Here is a 21710-nt window from a genome sequence, read left to right on the forward strand (position 1 = left end):
CAGTATCCTTCAAATTTATTATACGTAATTAATGTATTAAAACCAGAGGAAAGCTCTATAATTGCCAAACTGGCAATTTATGAACTTCCAGAAAGTGGTAAAAAGAAAAGGTTAATGCCCAGATGAGCAAGGTCTGCATTGTCACTTGTCCAGCTTTCCCCACTCATGATCACGCTTTCTTAATTTTTTGCCGCTCGGAAGAATTAAATAGAAAGGAATATATATATATAATTTTATACCAAAAAACCATATTTTTGGGTTGTGTGTGTCTTTTGGTGAAGGAATGCTTGTCACCTACTCCTTTTAAAGTTCCCAATCTCCCAATGCTTCTCAAAGTCTCTTAGAGAGAGAGAGAGAGAGAGAGAGGGTAGTAAAAGCTTTGATCTTAGCTTGCTCTGTTTTGGTCCGTTCTGTGCCAATGGAGAGGCATAGATGCAAGCTTTGTTTCAGGACTTTTGCTAATGGCCGAGCTTTGGGTGGTCACATGAAGGCTCATTTGACCACCTTGCCTCTTCCTCCAAAGCCACTGCAACTCGTTGAGTCCCATACTGAGTCGGCCTCGTCTTCATCTTCTTCATCTGGTGAAGAGCAAGAAGAAGATGAACAAAGCCTCAGAGATGCAGAGGAAAAGGCTTTGGCCTATGGTTTGAGAGAGAATCCAAAGAAAAGCTTCAGACTTGCAGATCCTGAGTTCTCTTTTGCAGTCGATGCTGGGTCTGTGGTCCAGGATAGAGAGAGCGAGACCGAGTCAAAGAACCCCACTCGTCAAAGATCCAAGCGAAATCGGAAACCGAGTGTAGCAGAGAATCAGGGCGAGAACTTGGAACTGAAGAAGCCAAAGTTGAGAATACCCAGTTTGGTCGACTCGCCTGAACCGCTGAGTTCGGTTTCTGATACTTCTCCAGAAGAAGATGTTGCTATGTGCCTCATGATGCTTTCAAGGGGCATATGGATGGGGAACAACGAGGAGCAAGATCAAGAACAAGGTAAACAAGTGCAAAGATCGGTTCAAGTCAAGGTCCAAGAACCAGAGGAACTGGAGGAGATTAAAATTAGGAAGGTTCGAGGGAAGCATTGTTGCGAAAAATGTAAGAAAAGGTTTCGATCTTATCAAGCTTTGAGCAGTCACAAAAGGATTTGCTATCGAGATGAAGCAGGAAATGATAGTAACGAGCGAATCTTTGAATGCCCGTTCTGTGACAAAGTGTTTGGGTCTGGACAAGCACTTGGCGGCCATAAGAGATCTCACCTCTTGGGTTCTTCAACAGCAGCTGCTGCTACTGCAAATGCTGCTGCTGCAAGTCCCTTGAAACTTGAATCAACCGTGATAGATCTCAACTTGCCTGCTCCAGTAGAAGAAGACGATTTTAGTGTGGTCTCTGATGCATAATTATTATTATTATTATTTTTTATCTCTAAGATCAAGTTTACATCAATCTTGCTTTGTTTAATTGGATAAAATGGATTTCCTGTAGGCGGTAGTTAGAATATTTCTTCACCTTTGTTAGTACATCAATGCTTTTGAAGTTCCTTTAAAGTTTATGGCAATTCATTTATTACTGACTACTATTTTTATATATGCTGTAACCCCAATTCAATTGTCTTGGATGTTACACAGATTCACTCCATACAAACAAAACCCAAGTGATTTTTCATAGCAAATTCCAAAGTATTGTAGCTCAAATTCCAGTGCTGTGTTAAAGGCAGAATTCATTCAATATTGTTGTTCACTGTGACAACCAAATTAGGTGCAGCAACCTTTAGTAGATGAACCCATTTCAGGTGTACCCCATTTCAGTGATAAAAGTGTTGTTGGAGGCTTGCTTGTGGACTAAGAGAAGCTGGTCCTTAGAAAGTACCGAAATGTTGCTGTTCTGTTAACATGACAACTTTCAGTCTTTACCAAATTCTTTATAATTTTCTTTATTTTTTTTAATTCTCATCATTTGGAATATTATCTCTCCTGTTCTTTGTTGGGTTTCTTGGTTCAAGGTGAAGAAGCATAGAATCAAATGATTTTGAAGATGAACCAGGAACTAAGCTTTAGAGCCATGAAAATGACCTCAAAAAAAAAAAAAAAAAAACATTAGATTTGGTTTCTTGAGTTGAGGAATTCATTGAGATATGCAAAATCTCTTCATTTTCTGAAGAATGGGAAAGGAGATGGGTGGAATTTATTTGCCTTGGAATGAACGAAGTATCCGGGCAAAAGGAAGTGCCATGCTGTTGTTATCGAAGAATCAGTCAGATTTTTATTAATTCCTGATGGGAATCATATAATTAATGCCTTTTTTTAAAAAAATTAATATATACCTGTCACTTTACCAATCGCTAAAGATTGGAATTTGTGTTCCTTTTCTTTCTTTTTTTTTTTTTTTTTTAAATAATAGAATTCCTCGTCAAAGTTAGCGTTCAAGCACGATAAATTTTAAGAATAATGTACGTACAATCTTATTTAAAAATTATAATATAAGTATAGATAATTTTATTTTTAAAATTTTTTAAAATTATAAAAATATTTCTCTTAAAATAATACATTTTCTCATTTAATAAAAAATCTGTATATACAATCTCTAAGTGAGGACTGTAAATAAAATTTCTCAAATTTAATATAAAAAAAATTCTCTTATCACTCAACGCATTCTCTTTAGCTTGGTTAAATAAGAAAATTGAATAAAATTTATATAATTGATATAAAAAATATCTCATATTAAATTTGATAAATTTAAAATAATTTAGATTCTTATTATAGTAGTTGGTCAAAGATAAAAAAAAATTATAATTGATTCACTAAATATTAAAATATTAATTTCTCACTCCAAATAAACATTAAAATATTAGTTTCTCATTTCAAACAAAAATATTATTTGGTTTGTCATTAAGAAATTTAGATAGAATTTTAAATGAGTTTAATAAAATATTTTTTGTTATTAATATTAAATGACTTTTGAAAATATGATTTTTTTTAATATTAACTTAATTAGAATATAATTATTATTAACATTTAATTGGTAAAACTACAAAATGTAATAAAAATAAATTAAATAAAAAAAATTATTAAATTAATAATATTTTATTATTATATAGAGAGTGAATGGATAATTCAATGTAGGGATTGAATTTAAATGAAATAGAGAAATGCAAAAGAGTGTGATATTGACTAAATTCTTAAGATGGATTTGGCCAAGCCAATGAATATACTTTCACTATTCATCACTTCACATTTTATGAAAAATAGTCTCACACCATATGAAAAAATTACAGATATGAAATATGAGAGTAAATAGTGATTGATACAATACATTCTTCTTTTTAAAATATAGAAATAACCCTAAATAACACAATATTTAATTTATTTGAAAGTGTTTGAATCACAAAATTACAAGAAATATTAATACCCATATATATATATATAATTGAGCTTAAATTATATCAATAAGTGGGACATTCTACTTTATCAAAAACAAGTTTTGCAAGTTCATTTTAAAAAAATTGAAAAAATATCGGATTTATTATTTAAAAAAAAATCTATTTTTTAAAATTGGATTACTCTCGCAGCTAATAATCTTTCTCTTTTTCTTTTTTTTTTTATAATGAGTAATTTGTGAAAACATTACATGATAAAAGTAGAAAAGTGGCAAAAAGTCTCATTAATATTGCACCCCCCATTTCTTTTCTTTTTTTTTTTTTTTTTTTTTTTTGAGCAAACAATATTAGTGTTGTCGTGGTCCTTTTGATTCCTGGTCTCCTGCAGAGTGTAATGCCTATTTGCTCTGACCAAAACACACAAAAAAAAAGATAACTACTATGCGAGGTAAACGTTCTCACTTTCCCTTCTTTATTTAATGCCAAAAATTATGATTTCTAATAATTTCTTAAACAACTTCACGCATTTCATGATGTAAAAGCCAAAACAGTTTGCCTTACTTTCCATGGTAAAAGGCAAAAGAGTTGCTAATCCACGTCCATTTTTTTTATTTATTTTTTCTTTCTTTTAAATAAATTACAGAATATTTATTTTAAATAAAATCCACAGAATTTTTAATACCAACACATGAAGAGGTTTTCAATTCATCATCAAACGTGCATGAATAAGTATACCCTATTTTGATCAAATCAATCATAGAAAACCAACAACGTCCTCCTAATTAATATCAATAAGTTTGCTAAGAGATGGAAAGGATAAATTGGCAGGAAAATTGTTAGATCTATGTAACATACTTAACAGACCAAGAAAATTGTCGTTTGGATTCGAAGATGAGTTGAAATAGGTTGTGAATAATAGTGAGATGAATTGTAAATAGTAGTGAGATTTGTGAGTTAAAATTGTTTAATAATAGTGAATAGTAGTGAGATGAGTTGAAATGAGTTGAGATGGACTATGAATACAAACGAGATCTAAATTGAGATGGAAAGGATATATTTGCATAAGAACATATCATAAATGGACTGCACCTCCACTCAACAATTATAAAATTAATTGGGATGCAGTTATTGATAAAATCATTATAAGAAACTAGGAAAGGCTGAGTGCTATGCTATGAACACTCAGATCATCTAGGGAGATCGTTCCATATGCAAAGCTGGGGGAATCTGTTGCAGCTCTAAAAGCCACTATTCTATGCAATGAATTGAGACTGTAGCATGTTATACTCGAAGGAGATGCACTATCAATGGTTAATGCTACTAAGAGTTTTGAGGAGAAATGGAATTCAATCGGGATAATAATCAGAGATGTCAAAAATTTGTTAGGAAAGACAAATCACTGGTCTGTTAAGTATGTTCTATGAGTATTGATAATGTTGCTAATGTGTTAGCAAAACATGCTTTTATATCTCTTCGAGGCGGTTATTCAATCGGAGTTTATTCCTCCTTGTATACATTCTTTGGTTTATGAGAATTAATCACACCAGTCTTTTTCTAAAAAAAAAAAAAAAAGATTTATGTAACTTGACGTGATACATTAAAATTCTTTTATAATTTAATATATTACATCAAAATATTTGTGTATCATTTATGGGTGAGTGGTCCTCATATTGGCATATTGTAGTGGGACATCCTTATCACGCTATGCTCAAATAATTATATTTTCTTATGATAACATCAACCGACCATGTGTACCATGGATTAGAGGACAGACATATGTTGATAGTTGGCAATTTGGCATCCCTAGTGAAGGCCATAATAGGAAATTCGCCCGCGACACATTTGGATAATTAGATTAGGAAAAAAAAATTATATAGATTTGAGTCTTTAAAACTTGAATCCCCTTGGATCGTATATTAAAATTTAGATTTGTCTCAGATTTTAAATTTTCAAATTTTGACTTAAAAACAAAATTTAAATTAGTTACGATAGTACTAATTTGAAATCCGAATCTAAATTTAAATTCTTTCATTTAAATACAATTTATTTATTAGAATCGGAGCCGTATTAGTTTTCTCATCTTTTATTTCGAGATGACATAAAACTTTCTTTGAAAAAAAGAAAAAGGAATTATGAAGTATTTTGTTTATGCAAATATGAAATTATCAATCGTTAATTCAGTGGGTTTGCTGGGTTTAGGATAATTTAGGGTTTTTGTTTGAATTAGAAGGTAGCCAGCCAGCCTAATAACACTTAGATTAATGGAATTGGACAACATTGAATAATAAAGGGAATACCATCTAGGTAAGTCCAAGCCCAATAATACTAAAACGATGTCACTTAACTCAGGCCTAAATCAGAAAAAAGAAATAAAAAAATATTTTAATTAAAAAAATATTATATAAAAATAAATTTATAAAGTGATATTATTTTATGTGATATATTAAATTATAAAATAATTTTAGTATATCACGTAAAATAACATCTAAATTTATTTTTATATAATTAGCAACTCTCAAAACAATGGCCATTATCCAAAGTGATCAGTCGGAGAAGATAAAAAAACGACACGACGACTGTCCGTTTAGAGAACAAAATGATATATAATTCACTCATTAACCCTGAAATTCTCCACTCAGCCACTCAAAGAGCGTGCAGTCTGAAACGTGTCAGTATCAATCATTACAAAACTCAAAGGAAAGCACTTAAAGACAGAAAAATATGTCTAATTACAACCGATCCCACTCCGCCTTTAAAAAACAGCTTCCTTCCGTACTCTCAAAATATGGAGAAATGATACTTATAATTATGAGTGTATAAATATCGTATAGTTATTTTAAAAAAAGTGAATAAATATAAGATTTATATAAAAAAAAATTAATTTTTTAATAATAGACTCCACTCTTTTTCAAAACGACTGTACTACGTTTACACATTTCACCACTATATATAATATTATTCTTAAAAATAAGATCAATCATCAATAGTTCTTATATATAAATATATATATTTGTTTTAAATACTTTTGTTATAATTCATAAATGATAGATACGGTGCGTGAGTTTTAGTATATTCAATATTAAGTTTTATATCTTCTCAAAAAAAAAAAAAAATTTAAGTTTTATATTGCCTACGGCTAGTATTTAGTGCATGATCAATGCTACATATAATACTCATTTGGGGGTTATATGTGTAAGTCTAATCAATTTTATTTTTAAAATTTTTTAAAATTATAATAATATTATTCTTAAAATGATATTTTTTTTTATTTAATAAAGATTCTACATACGCAATCTCCATTTAAAAACTGTAAGTAAATTTTCTCTTAATACATATATCTATGTGCTGTATCTAATTTGAGTGTCTTAGGGCAGGTTTGGGGCCAAAAACAAAACACAAAATTCTCATCTCATCTCATCTTATCATTACACATTTTTCAAATTCTCATACAAAATATAATAAACAATTCAACTTTTTCAAATTCCAATACACCTTTTTCAAATCCCAAAACAATAATAATATTAAAACTTAATATTTTAAACTTCAAAACAAAATACAAAATTTTCATCTCACCCCCCAAACCTACCTTTAGAGTTTGAATTAAGAATTAAATTAGAAGAGAAATAGTCACATGAAACGATCGCTTTTTTTTATTATTATAAGTAGTGCAATGTGTATATATATATATATATATATATATATATATTTATATGAAATGGAAAGAGCTCCAAGACAGCAACAATCACTTTTTTCCATGAAGTGGAGAGGGAGCAAGGGGCGAAAAGCTACAGTCAACAAATCCGTGGAATTCCAGGGGGAGTAAGGGGCCAGCCGCCAGGGCCTGCGAACTTGCGAGAGGGAGTCGACAGAGACTGGCGAGAGGGACTGGCGAGATTTTTTCTTCTGTTTTTTCTTTTGATTTTTCTTAAAAAAAAACTTACCAGCCACCTCATTCTGTATAATATTCGGTAGGCAATTTTCTCTTGAACTAGTATTTCTCACAAACTCTTTGAAAAATATAGATAAATTTTGGATTAATACGAAAAAAAAAATAATTTTTTTAATAATAGACTCTAATTGTATCTAACACTTCAACTGTATTTAATACTATTCAAAATAAAAAATAAAAAATATTAAATATAATCATGAATTATATAAGTGATGCATATTATTTTTAAAAAATAATTGGATTTATCGTTAAAAGAATTATTGTTTTTTTTAAATAGATATCATATTTATTTATTTTTTTTAAAAGAAATGTATAATATTTATATATTCTATAACTATAAATATATAAATATTTATATTAATTAGTGTCCCCCATTTTGTCCAACACAGGCCTAAATGCCTCCACCCTTAATTACTGAGATTGATTAAGGGGCGAGAGGCACTCCTCATTGGCACGACGAACAGCCTCTTGCTAACACGTCATTCTTTTGTAGATCTTCCAAATCCGACTTGGGGACCATGCAATTGGCTTACATTATCATTGCCAATTAATAAGCACTAATTTGTTATTGAGAGGAGAGGATGGTGCAGTCCACCACCCAACATACTCTGTAACTTATACTTGATTATTAATTTAACGTTAGTTCTGATAATTAATGAAATATATATATATATATATATATGAGTTAGTCTATATACAGTCTCTAAATTACGACTACTTATGTAAATCTATACAGTTATGTTTAAAAAAATTTTAAAATTATAATAATATCTTATTTAAAATGATGTTTTTTCTCATTTTATTCTTATTCATCAATGTGACTGTACTTAAATAGAGAAAAAATAGAATTTCTCTATATATATTGTATATGATTTATTTGGAGCAATAATATCGGTGGTAAGAACGTACAATTTAAAGCGGTATTATAAATTATTTTTTTTTTTTAAATAAAAGTACTTCACTTATAAAAAAACATAAAAAAAGAAATCTATTTTTAAGTTAATGTAGAGGATACACTCTTTACAAAGCTAACAATTCGATTTATAAAAAAAAAAATTAGAAATTAAATATTTTATAAATTAAATTATGTCATGTCAACAATGTAAAAGATTAAGAAAAATTCTATTCCTAAGCCTCATACACCACACACCATTCTTTTTATGATTTCTTTAATTTTATTCTCTTACCAAATATGTGGTATATGGATTATAAGTAGAATAATTCAATTATTTTAAGAATAATAAAACGAAAAAAAAACTTTAAAAAAATTTTAAAAAAATAAAAAAATTTTGTTGTGTGGTGTATGGGCTTATGAATAGCAATGCTCAAAGATTAATAGATAATCATCCATACCTGCTTATAAGTAGAAGGATTAAAAAAAAAAAGATGTGCTTAAACTGCATATATACAAATTTTATACAAAATGTGAGACATCATATTGTATTTTTTTATTTATTATAAAGTTAATCTAACATATTACACTAAGCTACATTAGTATAATATAGACTTGTTTGTGTAAGAATGATGACACTTTTTTTGTTAAAAGAAGAAATTTGTTAAATGTACTTAAAAAAAATTTACAAAAAACTTATTTCTCCACGTGTTAGTTATTGATATGCTGAAAATCATAAAAATCTAACAAAATAAATTCTCTAATACACAAAAATGAAACAAGAGGACCGTTAAGTTTTACATGCAAGGGAAGCGAATCGTGTAAATTATTAAGGAAAATTGAGAGAGAGAGAGAGTGAGTAGTCTTGAAAATCATGTGTTGCTGCACGAAACACATGTCCTCGATCTTTCCGCATGCATTATGGATCGTGGCCGGTGGTCTTAATAATTTCGTGTTTATGTACTAAAAGGATGAATCAATATTCCGCCCATGAATAGATGTCATGTATTCAAATTGAATGTTAAGTTTAATGATTAGCTATATTCGATCGAGATTGTGATATTGTTTTGAGATAATTCGGACGCATTACAAGAAAATTAGTTATTTGCGACAGTTATTTTCAACAAAATGATTATTTTTAATTAAAATGAGATAATTTTAATTGCAAAGAGTAGTTTCATTGTAAAAAATTAATCATAAATATTCATTTTTCTTACTGTGACGTTTTAGATTCAAATTTTCCTTTTAGTTATTTATTTATTTATTTTTGTTTGTTAAGGATCAATGGTACCTAGCTAGCTCATACATAGTTTATTAGACAATTCTAACTGTGTTTACAACCCTCGAACATCCTGAAGATTACGCTAAATATTAAAAAGCCCAAAACCAACGTGTCAAAAGTGGAGTATTATTAATTAAATATATGATCCGGTGTGAGGGGAGGAATTGAGCCATGCAGCTGGCGCTTGTTGGGATGTTTCATCCCATGTATGTATTGTTGGGAAATATTTTGAAACGTTTTGTAAATTAGAGAATATGTAAAATAATAAGAATAAATTTAAAAGAGAAAACTCAGTGTTGAGGCAAGTTGTGATAGACACTTTCTTTAAAGTAGATTCCGCCGCTTCCAATTATAAACATACACTAAGCTTGTTGATAGTCTACTTTCAAGATACAACAACATCGGTTTCCGTTAATCTCCTCATCGGTGCACACAAAAGAAGATCCTTGAACCCGATATAAAATAGCCAAAAGCCAAATAAAGAGAGACAAAAAGAATGAGGAAGTGTTTCTCTAATTTTTGTAAAGAATTTAGGGATTAATGAATTTGTGGGTGGGGCTCCCTATTTATAGAGAACGAAAGGGCACTTGTCATAAGTCACAACTTATTTAAATGAAAGGGTACATGTAAAAAGATACTTGTGAAAAGTCACAACTTATTTAAATGAAATGATACATGTGAAAAGTCACATAACATAAATGAAATGGTACTTGTGAAAAGTCATAACTTAAATGAATGAGCACTTTTGAGAAGTCACAACTTCTCAAATATTAGAGAATACATTGAAAAGATTTCTAATTTACCGAATGATACAACCCTTTGTTTGGTTGGGAAGCGGTTAAGGCTCATATCCCCAAGATGCATACATTGGTTCAAGTACCAAGACACATTTTCATTTAAATTTAGATAACCGAACCGATACATTGAACAATGGTAATGGTTCATAGCTTGCGGTTTTGAACGTCTACCTAGTGTTAGCGTGTTTCTATCTGGAAGATCCATAGTGAACCAAGTCTTAAACCAGAATTTTTTAACTCAGGCTTCTCCACACCACACACATAGTACGGCATATATCTTGGATTCATGAGCGCTCTAGAAAATAACACAATTACCATAGACTGCGACCCCACAGTCACACACACATAGGTGAGTCCTCTAAGGGTATCTGCAATTCAATACCTTGCATTAGTCTTAGACTCATTCAAAACATTTCATTTTTTTTTGCCATTGCATTTGTAGCACTCACACACTAGGGATGGACCTATAATAACATTTTAATAGTACTATCCAGTCACTCAAATAGTCTGTTCTTCCCATTGAACATTCTTCTTGGGATCTCCAGTCCGGAAGGTTGGGTTGCCACTATCGGTGACCTAATTAATGGACTTCAGTCCCATCCCCCTTGATGTACGTATAACCTTTGACTTTGCCAGTCTTTTCGTCAAAAGATCCGCTAGGTTATCTTCTGAATTTACATATTCCAAAGTTAGGTATCCATTCTTTATCAGGTATCTTATCTTAGAATGCCTGATACTCAAATGTTTCCTCTTATGATTAAAGTGTTTATTAAAACTAACACTTCTTACAGCCTGATTGTCACAAAGAACAGAAATAGCTGGCATTGATTTTTTAACTAGTGCAATTTCTGATAATAAATTCTTAAACCACTCTACCTCATGCCCGGTAGTATCTAAGGCTATTAATTCAGTTTCTATCGTAGATCGTGAATCACAGTTTGCTTGGAAGATCTTCAAGCCACAACTGCTCCACCGAGAGTGAAAATATATTCACTCGTTCTCTTACGATCTATTATGTCAGTTATCCAACTGGCATCACTGTATGCTTCTAATACAGTGAGATACCCAGAATAATGGATACCATATGTCATGGTTCCTTTCAAATATTTAAAAATTCTTTCCAATGCCTTCCAATGAGAATCATTAGGCCTACTAGTATATCTGCTAAGTCTACTCACAGCATATGAAATATCAGATCTAGTAGAATTAGCAATATACAGTAACGTACCAATAATCTGAGAATATCTCAGTTATGACACAGGATCTCCAAGATTCTTATTTAAATGCAAACAAGGATCAAGAAAAGTACTGACAGTTTGCATTCGAATCTCTCAAACTTTTTAAGAATCTTTTCAATATAATGAGATTGATTTATGCTAATACCATCACGAGATCTCATTAATTTAATACCAAGAATTACCTGTGCCTCTCCCATGTCTTTTATGTCAAAATTATTAGATAAAAAATTTTTAACATCAAGAAAAATATCTATATTAGTACCAAATATGAGAATATCATCAACGTAAAGACATAGCATTACGCATGCACCATCAACTATTTTAGTGTATAAACACTAATCAGATTCTTTTATCTTAAAATCATAAGATAAAATTATTTCATCAAACTTTTGGTGCCATTGTTTAGGAGCTTGCTTCAAACCATAGAGAGATTTAATAAGTTTACAAACTTTAATAAGTTTACAAATTTTCATTTCCTGTCCTGGAATCACAAACCCCTCTGGTTGATCCATGTATATATATTATTCTAGATCGTCATTAAGAAATGCGGTCTTTACGTCCATTTGTTGGACCTCAAGTTTATGGATCACTGCTAGAGCAATTAGAACACGAATTGTGGTTATTCTAGTAACAAGAGAATACGTATCAAAATAATCGATACCCTCTCTTTGTGTAAAGCCCTTTGTAACCAGCCTAGTTTTAAATTTATCAATAGTACCATCAGGTCTCAATTTCTTTTTAAAAATCCACTTACATCCAATGGTTTTACATCCAGGAGGAAAATCACATAAGTTCCAAGTGCCATTAGTAGGGGTGTAAATTCAAACCGGAAAACCGAACCGAACCGGACCGGTTTTACCAGTTTTGAACCGGTCCGGTCGGGAACCGGTTTTTAAAACGTAAAAACCGGCCGGTTCCGGGATTTTTTGGACCGGACCGGTTGATTAAAAAAAATAAAAAAATAATATTTTTATATATAAGTTTTATACAAAATATTTTATATATATTAAATATTAATATATATAAGTTTTCTATATAATGTATAATTATAAATTTTTATGTGAAATTTTATATATAACATATATATTCATATATGAAATAATTTTTTATTATAATTTATAAATTATTACATAAAATGTTAATACTAAATCACTAAAAGTTTATAACTAATACTAATATATAATTTATAACTATATCAATAATCTAATATTAATACTATTATATAGTCTAATATATTAATAAAAGTATAAAACAGTTTTTTTTTAAATCAATTTTTTTTTATAAACAAATTTTTAATGACAAATTGTGAAATTTACATTTTAAAAAAATCGAAAAACCGGACCGGACTGGACCGGAAACCGGTAAAACCAGAAGTACCGGTTTAGGAGGATAACCGGTGCGTAATCGGTTTTGAAAAATACAAAACCGGTACATACCGGTTCGGTCTTAGATTTTATCCAAAACCGGACCGGTTACACCCCTAGCCATTAGTCTTAAGAGATTCTATCTCACTATTTACTGCTTCTTTTCAAAAAGTAGAATCAATGGAAAGTATGACATCCTTGAAAGTCAATGGGTCTTCTTCCATAGAATAAGTCTAAAAATCATGTCCAAAATCCTTTTCATTTCTAACTCGTTTTCTTCTTCCAAGTTCATTTTCTAATCCAGATACACTATTAGGATTAGATATAATGATAGGTTGACTACTGGTGGAAGGAAAATTTACTGTAGGTAAAGATCTCTTTAACTTAATTTTAAAAGGAAATAGATCTTCAAAGAATGTTGCATTAGTAGACTCCATGATGGTGTTGGGATCAATACCTTGGACTTATGATTTAATAATAAAAAACCTATATGCAGAACTATGTCTAGCACACCCAATGAATACTGCATCTACTGTGTTGGGACCTAATTTCTTTTTCTTAATTTTTGGAACATTAACATTTGCAAAACCTCAAATTCTAAAGAAATCAATATTGAGTATTCTACCATTCCAGAGTTCATATGGTGTCTTGTCAGATCCCTTAAATGGTACTCTATTCAAGATAAAATAAGATGCAAGTATTGCTTCACCATATATATCAAGGTTATATTTTACCTTTTAGAAACATTATTGGATTGAGGAGAATATGGAGCGGTTTCCTCATGTATAATATCATTCTCTTCACAGTATTGAACCAAATGATTAGAGGAGCATTCACCTCCTCTATCAGACCTGATAATTTTAATCTTTCTCTCCAATTGGTTTTCATCTTCAGTTTTATAGATGACAAATTTACTAAATGATTCATCTTTTATTTTTATCAAGTAAACATAACAAAATTTGGACATATCATCTATAAAAGTAATGAAGTATTTATTACCACATTTAGAAGAGACATCATATAAATAACAACCATCACTATGAATTAATTCAAGTAGCGATGAATTTCTTATAACAGATTTAAATGGTTTTCTAGGCTGTTTTGATTGAACACAGATTAAATATTTTTCATCCAAATCAACAGGAACTTTAGGAATAATCCATCATTTTTTTAACATTATGATAATTAACATGGCCTAATTTAACATGCCCTATTGAAGAGGAACATGTAGAAAATATAAATTTATTATTAGAATCAAATTTGTCTTCTACGTTATTTTGAATATTTATTACAAACAAACCACCACTCACATAGACTTTCCCTGCAAATGACCCATATTTAGTTACAATAACTTTATTGGATTGAAATAATAATGTGTAGCATATCCCACTAAGTAAAGATCCACTAATTAGGTTTCTCCTTGCCTCTGGTACGTAAAATACTTCTTCTAAAGGAAAAGTAATTTCAGAGTTAGTTTGAGTTCAATTTTTCCTACTCCAAATACTTGTGCAAAGGTGGAGTTACCCATCGTCACTTTCATGCCGCTTGTGTCCTGATATGTTGAAAAAATATTTCGGTTAGAAGTGACATGTACATTGGCTTCTGTTTCTACTATCCAATCAGTAGCACTACAAGCCAGATAAATTTGGAGACTTATGGTTACATACCGTTCATTGGTTCCAACAAAGTCAGTCTCGGAAAGCACCATATGAGCCTGTAGGTTAGGCGATCTTAGTTGTTCATTGCCTTGATATTTTCTCTTCTTATAGCGACAATTTTTGGCCAAGTGACCTGGTTTGTTACAATTAAAACAAATGGGTCTCTTATCATCTTTGTTAATATAGGATTTTGGTTTCAAATTATTCCTATAATTAGTTTTACTCTTATTGAATTTGGACTCTTGATGTAATGGGTTCTTATATATTTTATGGCATTCTACAATATTTGTTTTAAACTGAAAATCAGAAATCAATGGTGGGATGAGATCATTGCCCAGGTGTTGTTCTTGGATCCTAATGGCAGATATTAAGGTTTCCATAGTCATATCTTCAATCTTATATTTAAGAGATAGACCAAAATTCTTCCATGAAGGAGACAACTTGTCTATTGTACAAGCAACTTGGAGACACTCGGTAATATCTATTCCCCGTTGGCCCAATTCATGGTAAAGAATAGTTAACTCATGAGCTTACTCTACCACATATTTGAAATCATCCATCTTGAAACCAAGAAATTTGCTTGCAGTTTACTTATCCATTCCGGCATATTGTACACCATATTTCTTATCAAGAGCATTCCAAATATCTTTGGCAGATTTAATGTGTAGATAAACATAAAAAATGTATTACTTAAACGATTTAAAATCCTACATCTACACAAATGATCTTTTTCTGCACATGTTTGCAATTCAATAGTACGTGCGGGCTCATGTCAATCATCGAAAGGAGGATCATTTTCAATAACAAAATATAATCCAAGCATTGTAAGAAAGATTTTTATATTTTCTTGCCAACGCTTAAAACTGACTCATCCAAATTTCTCGAATGCAATTGGTTCGTTTGAAATCATGGAGGCAACCAAACAATTAAAACACACATCTAGTTTAACAAAGAGATTCTAATTTAAGATTGTTGAGAAATATTTTGAAACTCTTTGTAAACTAGAAAATATGTAAAATAACAAGAATAAATTTGAAAGAGAGAACCCGGTGTTGAGGCACGTTGTGATAGAAGCTTTCCTTACTGTAGATTTTGCTGCCTCTAATTATAAACATGCACTAGGCTTCTTGATAGTCTACTTACAAGATACAACAACATCGGTTCCCATTAATCTCCTCGTTGGTACACACAAAAGGAAATCCTCGAACTCGATATAAAATAGCCAAAGCCCAATAAAAGAAAGACAAAAAGAAAGAGGAAATGTTTTTCTAATTTTTGTAGAGAATTTGGAGATTAATGAATTTGTGGGTGGGGTTTCCTATTTATAGAGAACAAAATGGCATTTTTGATAAGTCACAACTTATTTAAATGAACGGGTACATGTAAAAAGACACTTGTGAAAAGTCACAACTTATTTAAATGAAATGATACATGTGAAAAGTCACATCACATAAATGAAATGGTACTTGTGAAAAGTCACAACTTAAATGAAGGAGCACTTTTGAGAAGTCACAACTTCTCAAATATTAGAGAATACATTGAAAATGTTTCTAATTCACCAAAGGACATAACCATTTGTTTGGTTGGAAAGAGGTTAAGGCTCATATCCCCAAGAGGCATATATTGGTTCAAGTACTAAGACACATTTTCATTTAAATCTATATAACCGAACCGATACATTGAACAATAGTAATGGTTTACATTATTTTCACTTTACATCAAATATTTTAATCATTTCTAAGTTGAAAAACCAACATGTATATCTTGCCTTGGAGGGAAGTCTTCAGATTTTATTTTGAGTATTACTACTAGGTCATCTGCTGCCACATGGCACCAGATGAGTACTCTTGGCACCACATGTGGTATCACATGGTTTATTAAAAAAAATAAAAATAAAAGTGGTAAAGGGAACCTAGGGTTTCGGTCTTCCTCTTAAAAAAAAAAATTCAAAATAGAAGGAGGTCAAAAAATATAAAAGAGGAAGACTAAAACTTTAAGGAACCAGGAACCTAGGGTTTTAGTCTTCCTCTTTAAAAGAGGTTTTTTTTTTATTTTATTTTTTATTTTTATTTTTTTAATCTAAAGCACATTGCATCATATGGTAGTGCCACATGAAAATGGTTATTTGAACAGTAAATTTCATATGGCCAAAGTAGCATTACATATGTTAACAATATGTTTCGCACACCAGTAACTGGGCTTGGTCTCATGCGACACAAGGAATGTGAGGGTTTGGGGTTGGTGAAACACCTCTGATACCTAAATTAGTACATTGTTCTTAGAGAGTTTTTTATATGTAAGAGTGTGTAAGTCTAAATTTTAATCTAAGATTTGGCTTTTATACTTCTTGCTAAGATCCCCGCATACTGTGTCAGGGGGCACCTATCCTCCGTACTGGGTACTGTGCCGTTGTTTTTAATGAGGTATGGCCCCCTCAGGTCGTGTTCTGTGTCGCAGGTGGGTGAGTGCAGTTAGGGGTGATTAACGGTCCGGTCGGACCGAACGGACCGACCGGACCGACCGTTTCAGTCCGGACCGGACCGGACCGAGACTTAGACCGGTCCGGTCCGGTCCATATTTTAGAGGACCGAAATCATTCGGTCCGGTCCACGGTCCACAGTTTTTTCGGACCGGATCGGACCGAATGAAAAATTAAAAAAAAAATATTTTTTATATATAATAATTGTACAATTAATAATATAAATTTTTAAATATATTATTAATTCTTGTTAATATTCTATAAATTAACAATATTTTATATATATCTTCATTTAACCTATCACTATTAACAATATAAAATTTTAAATATACTATTAACACTTGTTAATATTCTATGAATTAATAAATATATAATATCAATTAGTTAATTATATAGTAATTATATAAATTAATAATATAATTTTCATCTAATTTATTATCATTGACCATATAAAATATTTTTTTATTGAGTTTGTTACATAATCTACATTAATAAGTCATTTAATTTAATTTAGTATTTTAAATAAATTTTTTTATTAATTATTTTTAAAAAAAGAGGGCGTATCGACTGGACCGGACCGTATCGGTCCGGTCCGGTCCCTTTGGGTGTTCGGTTCGGTCCGGTCCGGAAAAATAATGGACCGAAAATTTTCGGTCCATCGCCGAACCGGACCGGCCCGTTTGCAGCCCTAAGTGCAGTCATCATCCATACTTTGTGTTAGAGGCAGGGCCCTCGTAGTGATCCCAATCCGCATCCCGTATCTAATCCATTAATGCAATGTTGCTCTATTGTTGTGTGTGAGCGCAATGCCGTGTCATTGCAAATGTTGTATCATTCTCCCACATCAAATCTCTTCCCACACTAGCTCTAAGCCTTCCTCTTCTTATCCTGATTAGTGGGCTGATTATGCTTTGGCCGCTAGGCCTCCCAGGGATGAGTTAGGCCCAGCCTGATACGGAGTGTTAACATCATTTTCAATACATGTTCCCTCCAAAGTTGATGTTGCAGTGTACTGAGGATTGTTGTTAGTTTTCTATTTCGATCACACGATCCCAATATTGTAAGTTGGGAGGCAGTGTTAGCTTTTGAGTGGACTGTCTAGAATTATATGGTACAATCTTAGAGGATTACTTAGTGTAGGGCCATAGGCAGCTAGCATATACCCAATAAGTTGCCCTTGCCTTTCTTGCATGGTTGGGTGATGAAGCATGTGGATTTAACTCTCGAAAAAATAAAGCATGTGTTATTCTAAAGGATGTGATAACCAAATGGTGTACCCTTGGAATGACACTCTCTCCATAGTTATGGTTCACATAGCTCATGGGAGTGATGGTTTAGAAAGTATCAAGAGACACAACCCTTTAATTTAATCAAAAAGTTGTATCCCTCGTCAATCAGTGCCTCATGGTCTATAACTAGGGACCATTTGTGCACAATAAAGGCACTTTATTCCCCTTTGTCCATCACCAACTTGTAGGGAAATATCATCATAGGAGTGTCACTATATTATTGAATCTCTGCCCAGTTTTCTTTCATCTTCGTTCTTCATAATTCTACAAAATAAAGCATTGAAGCTACTGGCCAAAAATTCTGTGATAGTAATAAGTAGTGGTGTGTGAGAGTCACGCGCATTAGCAATAGGGTGTAACTTATTTGATAGTTGAAATGTGGAGTCATTCGATGGGAATGTGGAACATAAAATGCTACTTAGACCGATAATTGTGATTGATTGTCATTTTTATATTTTTAATTAATGGTTAAGTAAGTGACAATCAGTAAATTTTTATTTTGTTTTTCAAAAAATGGTTAAAAAATAAAAAAAAATTTATTTATACTTGTCGGTACAATGTAGGGGCACCATTCTCGATCCCCTAGCATTGTCCATGTAGAACTAGACACCAAGAAACTCTTAGCGAGGCCTATATTTTTAAACATTTAATATAGTTTATTAAGAGCCTGTTTGAGATTGCGTTATGAGTCTTAAAAAGTGCTTAAATAGTTTAAAATCTTTTTAATAGAAAAATTAAGTTGTTTGGGTATTACATATTAAAGTACTTTTTAATATCAAATAAGTTAAAAAGTACGTTTGAGGAAAATAAAAAACGTTTTTCCGGATAATCCGGAATGTAGTTTAAATTTTAAAAATACTATTAATGAGCAAAAATACCCATACAATTTTCAGATAATTATAACTTTCAAAATTTTAAAGATTTGGCCATAATCTTTCAAAGATCAATGATCATTATTTCTACCTCAAAAAGTACTTTTTAAACTTGTTTCCAAAAAAATATAATATGCTTGAAAGTACTTTAAACATATGGTTACCAAACAGTAAATAATTCTTTAATAGTAAAACTTATTACTTTTTTGTTTTTTGATAAAAGAAGATCATCTTCATTCCATAACTCTAACCATCACAAGACTTATCTTTCAAAATAAGATGAGAGACCTCAGGAGGTCCCTCCTCTATCCAAATAAACTCAGTATATGCCTTAATAACCAATTTGGCAAAAACATGTGCAACAACATTTCCATCTCATTAAGTGAATGACGTGAACCATGAAGGTTGAGTAGATAATATTTTCTTCGTGTCTACAACCACTCGACCCATCCAAGAAGTATTTTCAGACTCAGACTTCACATCATCCAACATTGCCTTTGCATCCCCTTCAAAAACAACTTGCCTTAGCCCCAACTCTTCACACAAACTCAACGCTTTGTTCATAGCATAACATTCAACAAGGAAAATTGAACTGACATTATCTCTGGGTGCACTTAATGTCACCATTAATTCTCCATTACTATCCCTGATTACTATGCCAATGCCCATCTTCTTATTGTCGAAAGTAGCGTCAAAATTAGGTTTGTAATAAGGACTAACTAGCTTTTTCTAGCACAGTCTTTCCCCTCCTGTTACCTCCCTCATTACTTTGCACTGAACCTTCTATTGAACTAGTTTAAATGCTTCAAGTTTATCCACTGCCATTTTCATAACTACAATTGGACTTCTAAACTTATCTTCAAAGACAAAGGTATTTCTTCTAGACCATAACTTATGAAAAGCAGCTGAAACCAACTCAAGTTTATCTATAGTTAGACAAGTATACAATCAGACCATAATTGCATAAAATCCACAGCACTGCTCTGCCATTTTTTTACAGGACTTAGCTCTTCAGTCCAAACATCTGTAACTGCAGGGCAACTCCACAGGGCATGAATAACTGTCTCCTCCTCCCTGTGACATATAGGACACATGCTACTCTCCACTATTTTCTTCTTATGCAAATTGACTCGGGTAGGTAGAATATTGTTGAGAGCTTTCCAAATCAATTACTTCACTTTACTCGGGACTTCAATTTGCCATATCTTTCTCCATTGCTCATCTTCCTTATCTGCACTAGAAGTTTCTCTTGCTTTTTGCCATTTTTTCATGAAATCCACAAAATAAGCACTTTTCATCGTGTATGTCCCTTTAGCTGATTTACATCAAATTAATTTATCATTAGCTCCCTTAATATTGATGGGGATACTACAGATAGCTTCCTCCTTATTAAAAACTATTTCTACCATATCTCTTTTCCACAGCTTACTATCTTCATCAATTAATGCAGACACTTTTGTCTCAAAATTCAAAGTGTTAATGGGAGATTGAACTTGATAGGTAAGATGACTAGGAATCCAATATCTTTCCAAATGTGTATGCTCTTTCCATTCCCTACCCTTCAAACAAGTCCCTCCTTCAACAAATCCAAGACTGATCATAAGCTTCTCCAAATATGGGATGGACAGTTTCCCAACTTAGCCTCTAGCAACTGTTTCTTCTGAAAATACTTTTCCTTGTAAATTCGAGCTACCAAAGAAGCAGGCTCTTGAATAAATCTCCATCATTGTTTTACAAGCAAAGCACTATTAAAACTCTCAAGATCCCTGACGGTCAAACCTCCCTTTGATTTTACAGCACCTAACTTAGCCCAGTTTCTCCAATGAACTCCTTTATCAGACTTGTTGCAACTCCACCAAAATCGAGACAAGATAGCTTCAATCTCCCTACATAGCTTTCCAGGTAATTTAAAAACATTCAATAGTGTATGCAGGAATAGCTTACAATATACATTTAATGAGATTTTCCTTACCTATTGTTGAAAGAAGTTCATTCTTCCAACTATTAATCCTCTTCGATATCTTCTCCTTAAGACCTCTAAAAGTGTTGTATTTAGACTTCCCTACCACTGTAGGCAAACCCAAATATCTATCATAATTATTGCACATCACACCATCAGTTTATTGAGAAATAAAATCCCTGGTTGCTGCTTTGGTGTTTGAGCTGAAAAGAATAGAAGTTTTCTGCTTGTTGAGAGCCTGGCCTGATGCCCTTTCATATCTTCTAAGGATATTGTTGACATTATACCATTCTTCCTGCTTTGCTCTACAAAAAATAACACAATCGTCAGCAAAAAGAAGATGACTAATCTTTAAACCTCCCCTTATCACTACCACCCCTTAATATCCCATTTTGCCTCAACTTGTTGTAATAAGGTGCTAAGAGCCTCAGCACATAGTAGAAACATGTAAGGTGATAAGGGATCACTTTGTCTCAATCATCTTTAAAGGCAAAATGGTATCACCTGTCATCCCATTCACAATGACATAATAGCTCACGGGGCAAACACACTCCATAATTAATT

The 21710-nt window shown here is 31.8% G+C and overlaps 1 protein-coding gene across 1 annotated transcript; it reads left to right on the forward strand.

Annotated features, from left to right (window-relative positions):
- The first annotated feature begins 275 nt into the window (after window positions 1-275).
- Window positions 276-1560, forward strand: LOC109021687 (zinc finger protein ZAT4-like). The gene has a single exon (XM_019004377.2). The coding sequence runs from the start codon at window positions 419-421 to the stop codon at window positions 1388-1390; it is 972 nt and encodes a 323-aa protein (XP_018859922.1). The 5' UTR covers window positions 276-418; the 3' UTR covers window positions 1391-1560.
- Window positions 1561-21710: the final 20150 nt, after the last annotated feature.

This window comes from Juglans regia, chromosome 9 (assembly GCF_001411555.2).
Source record: "Juglans regia cultivar Chandler chromosome 9, Walnut 2.0, whole genome shotgun sequence".
Lineage (NCBI taxonomy): Eukaryota > Viridiplantae > Streptophyta > Magnoliopsida > Fagales > Juglandaceae > Juglans > Juglans regia.

Excerpts from the sequence above, each read along its gene's own strand:
- LOC109021687 (XM_019004377.2), top strand. The coding sequence starts at position 419 with ATGGAGAGGCATAGATGCAAGCTTTGTTTCAGGACTTTTGCTAATGGC.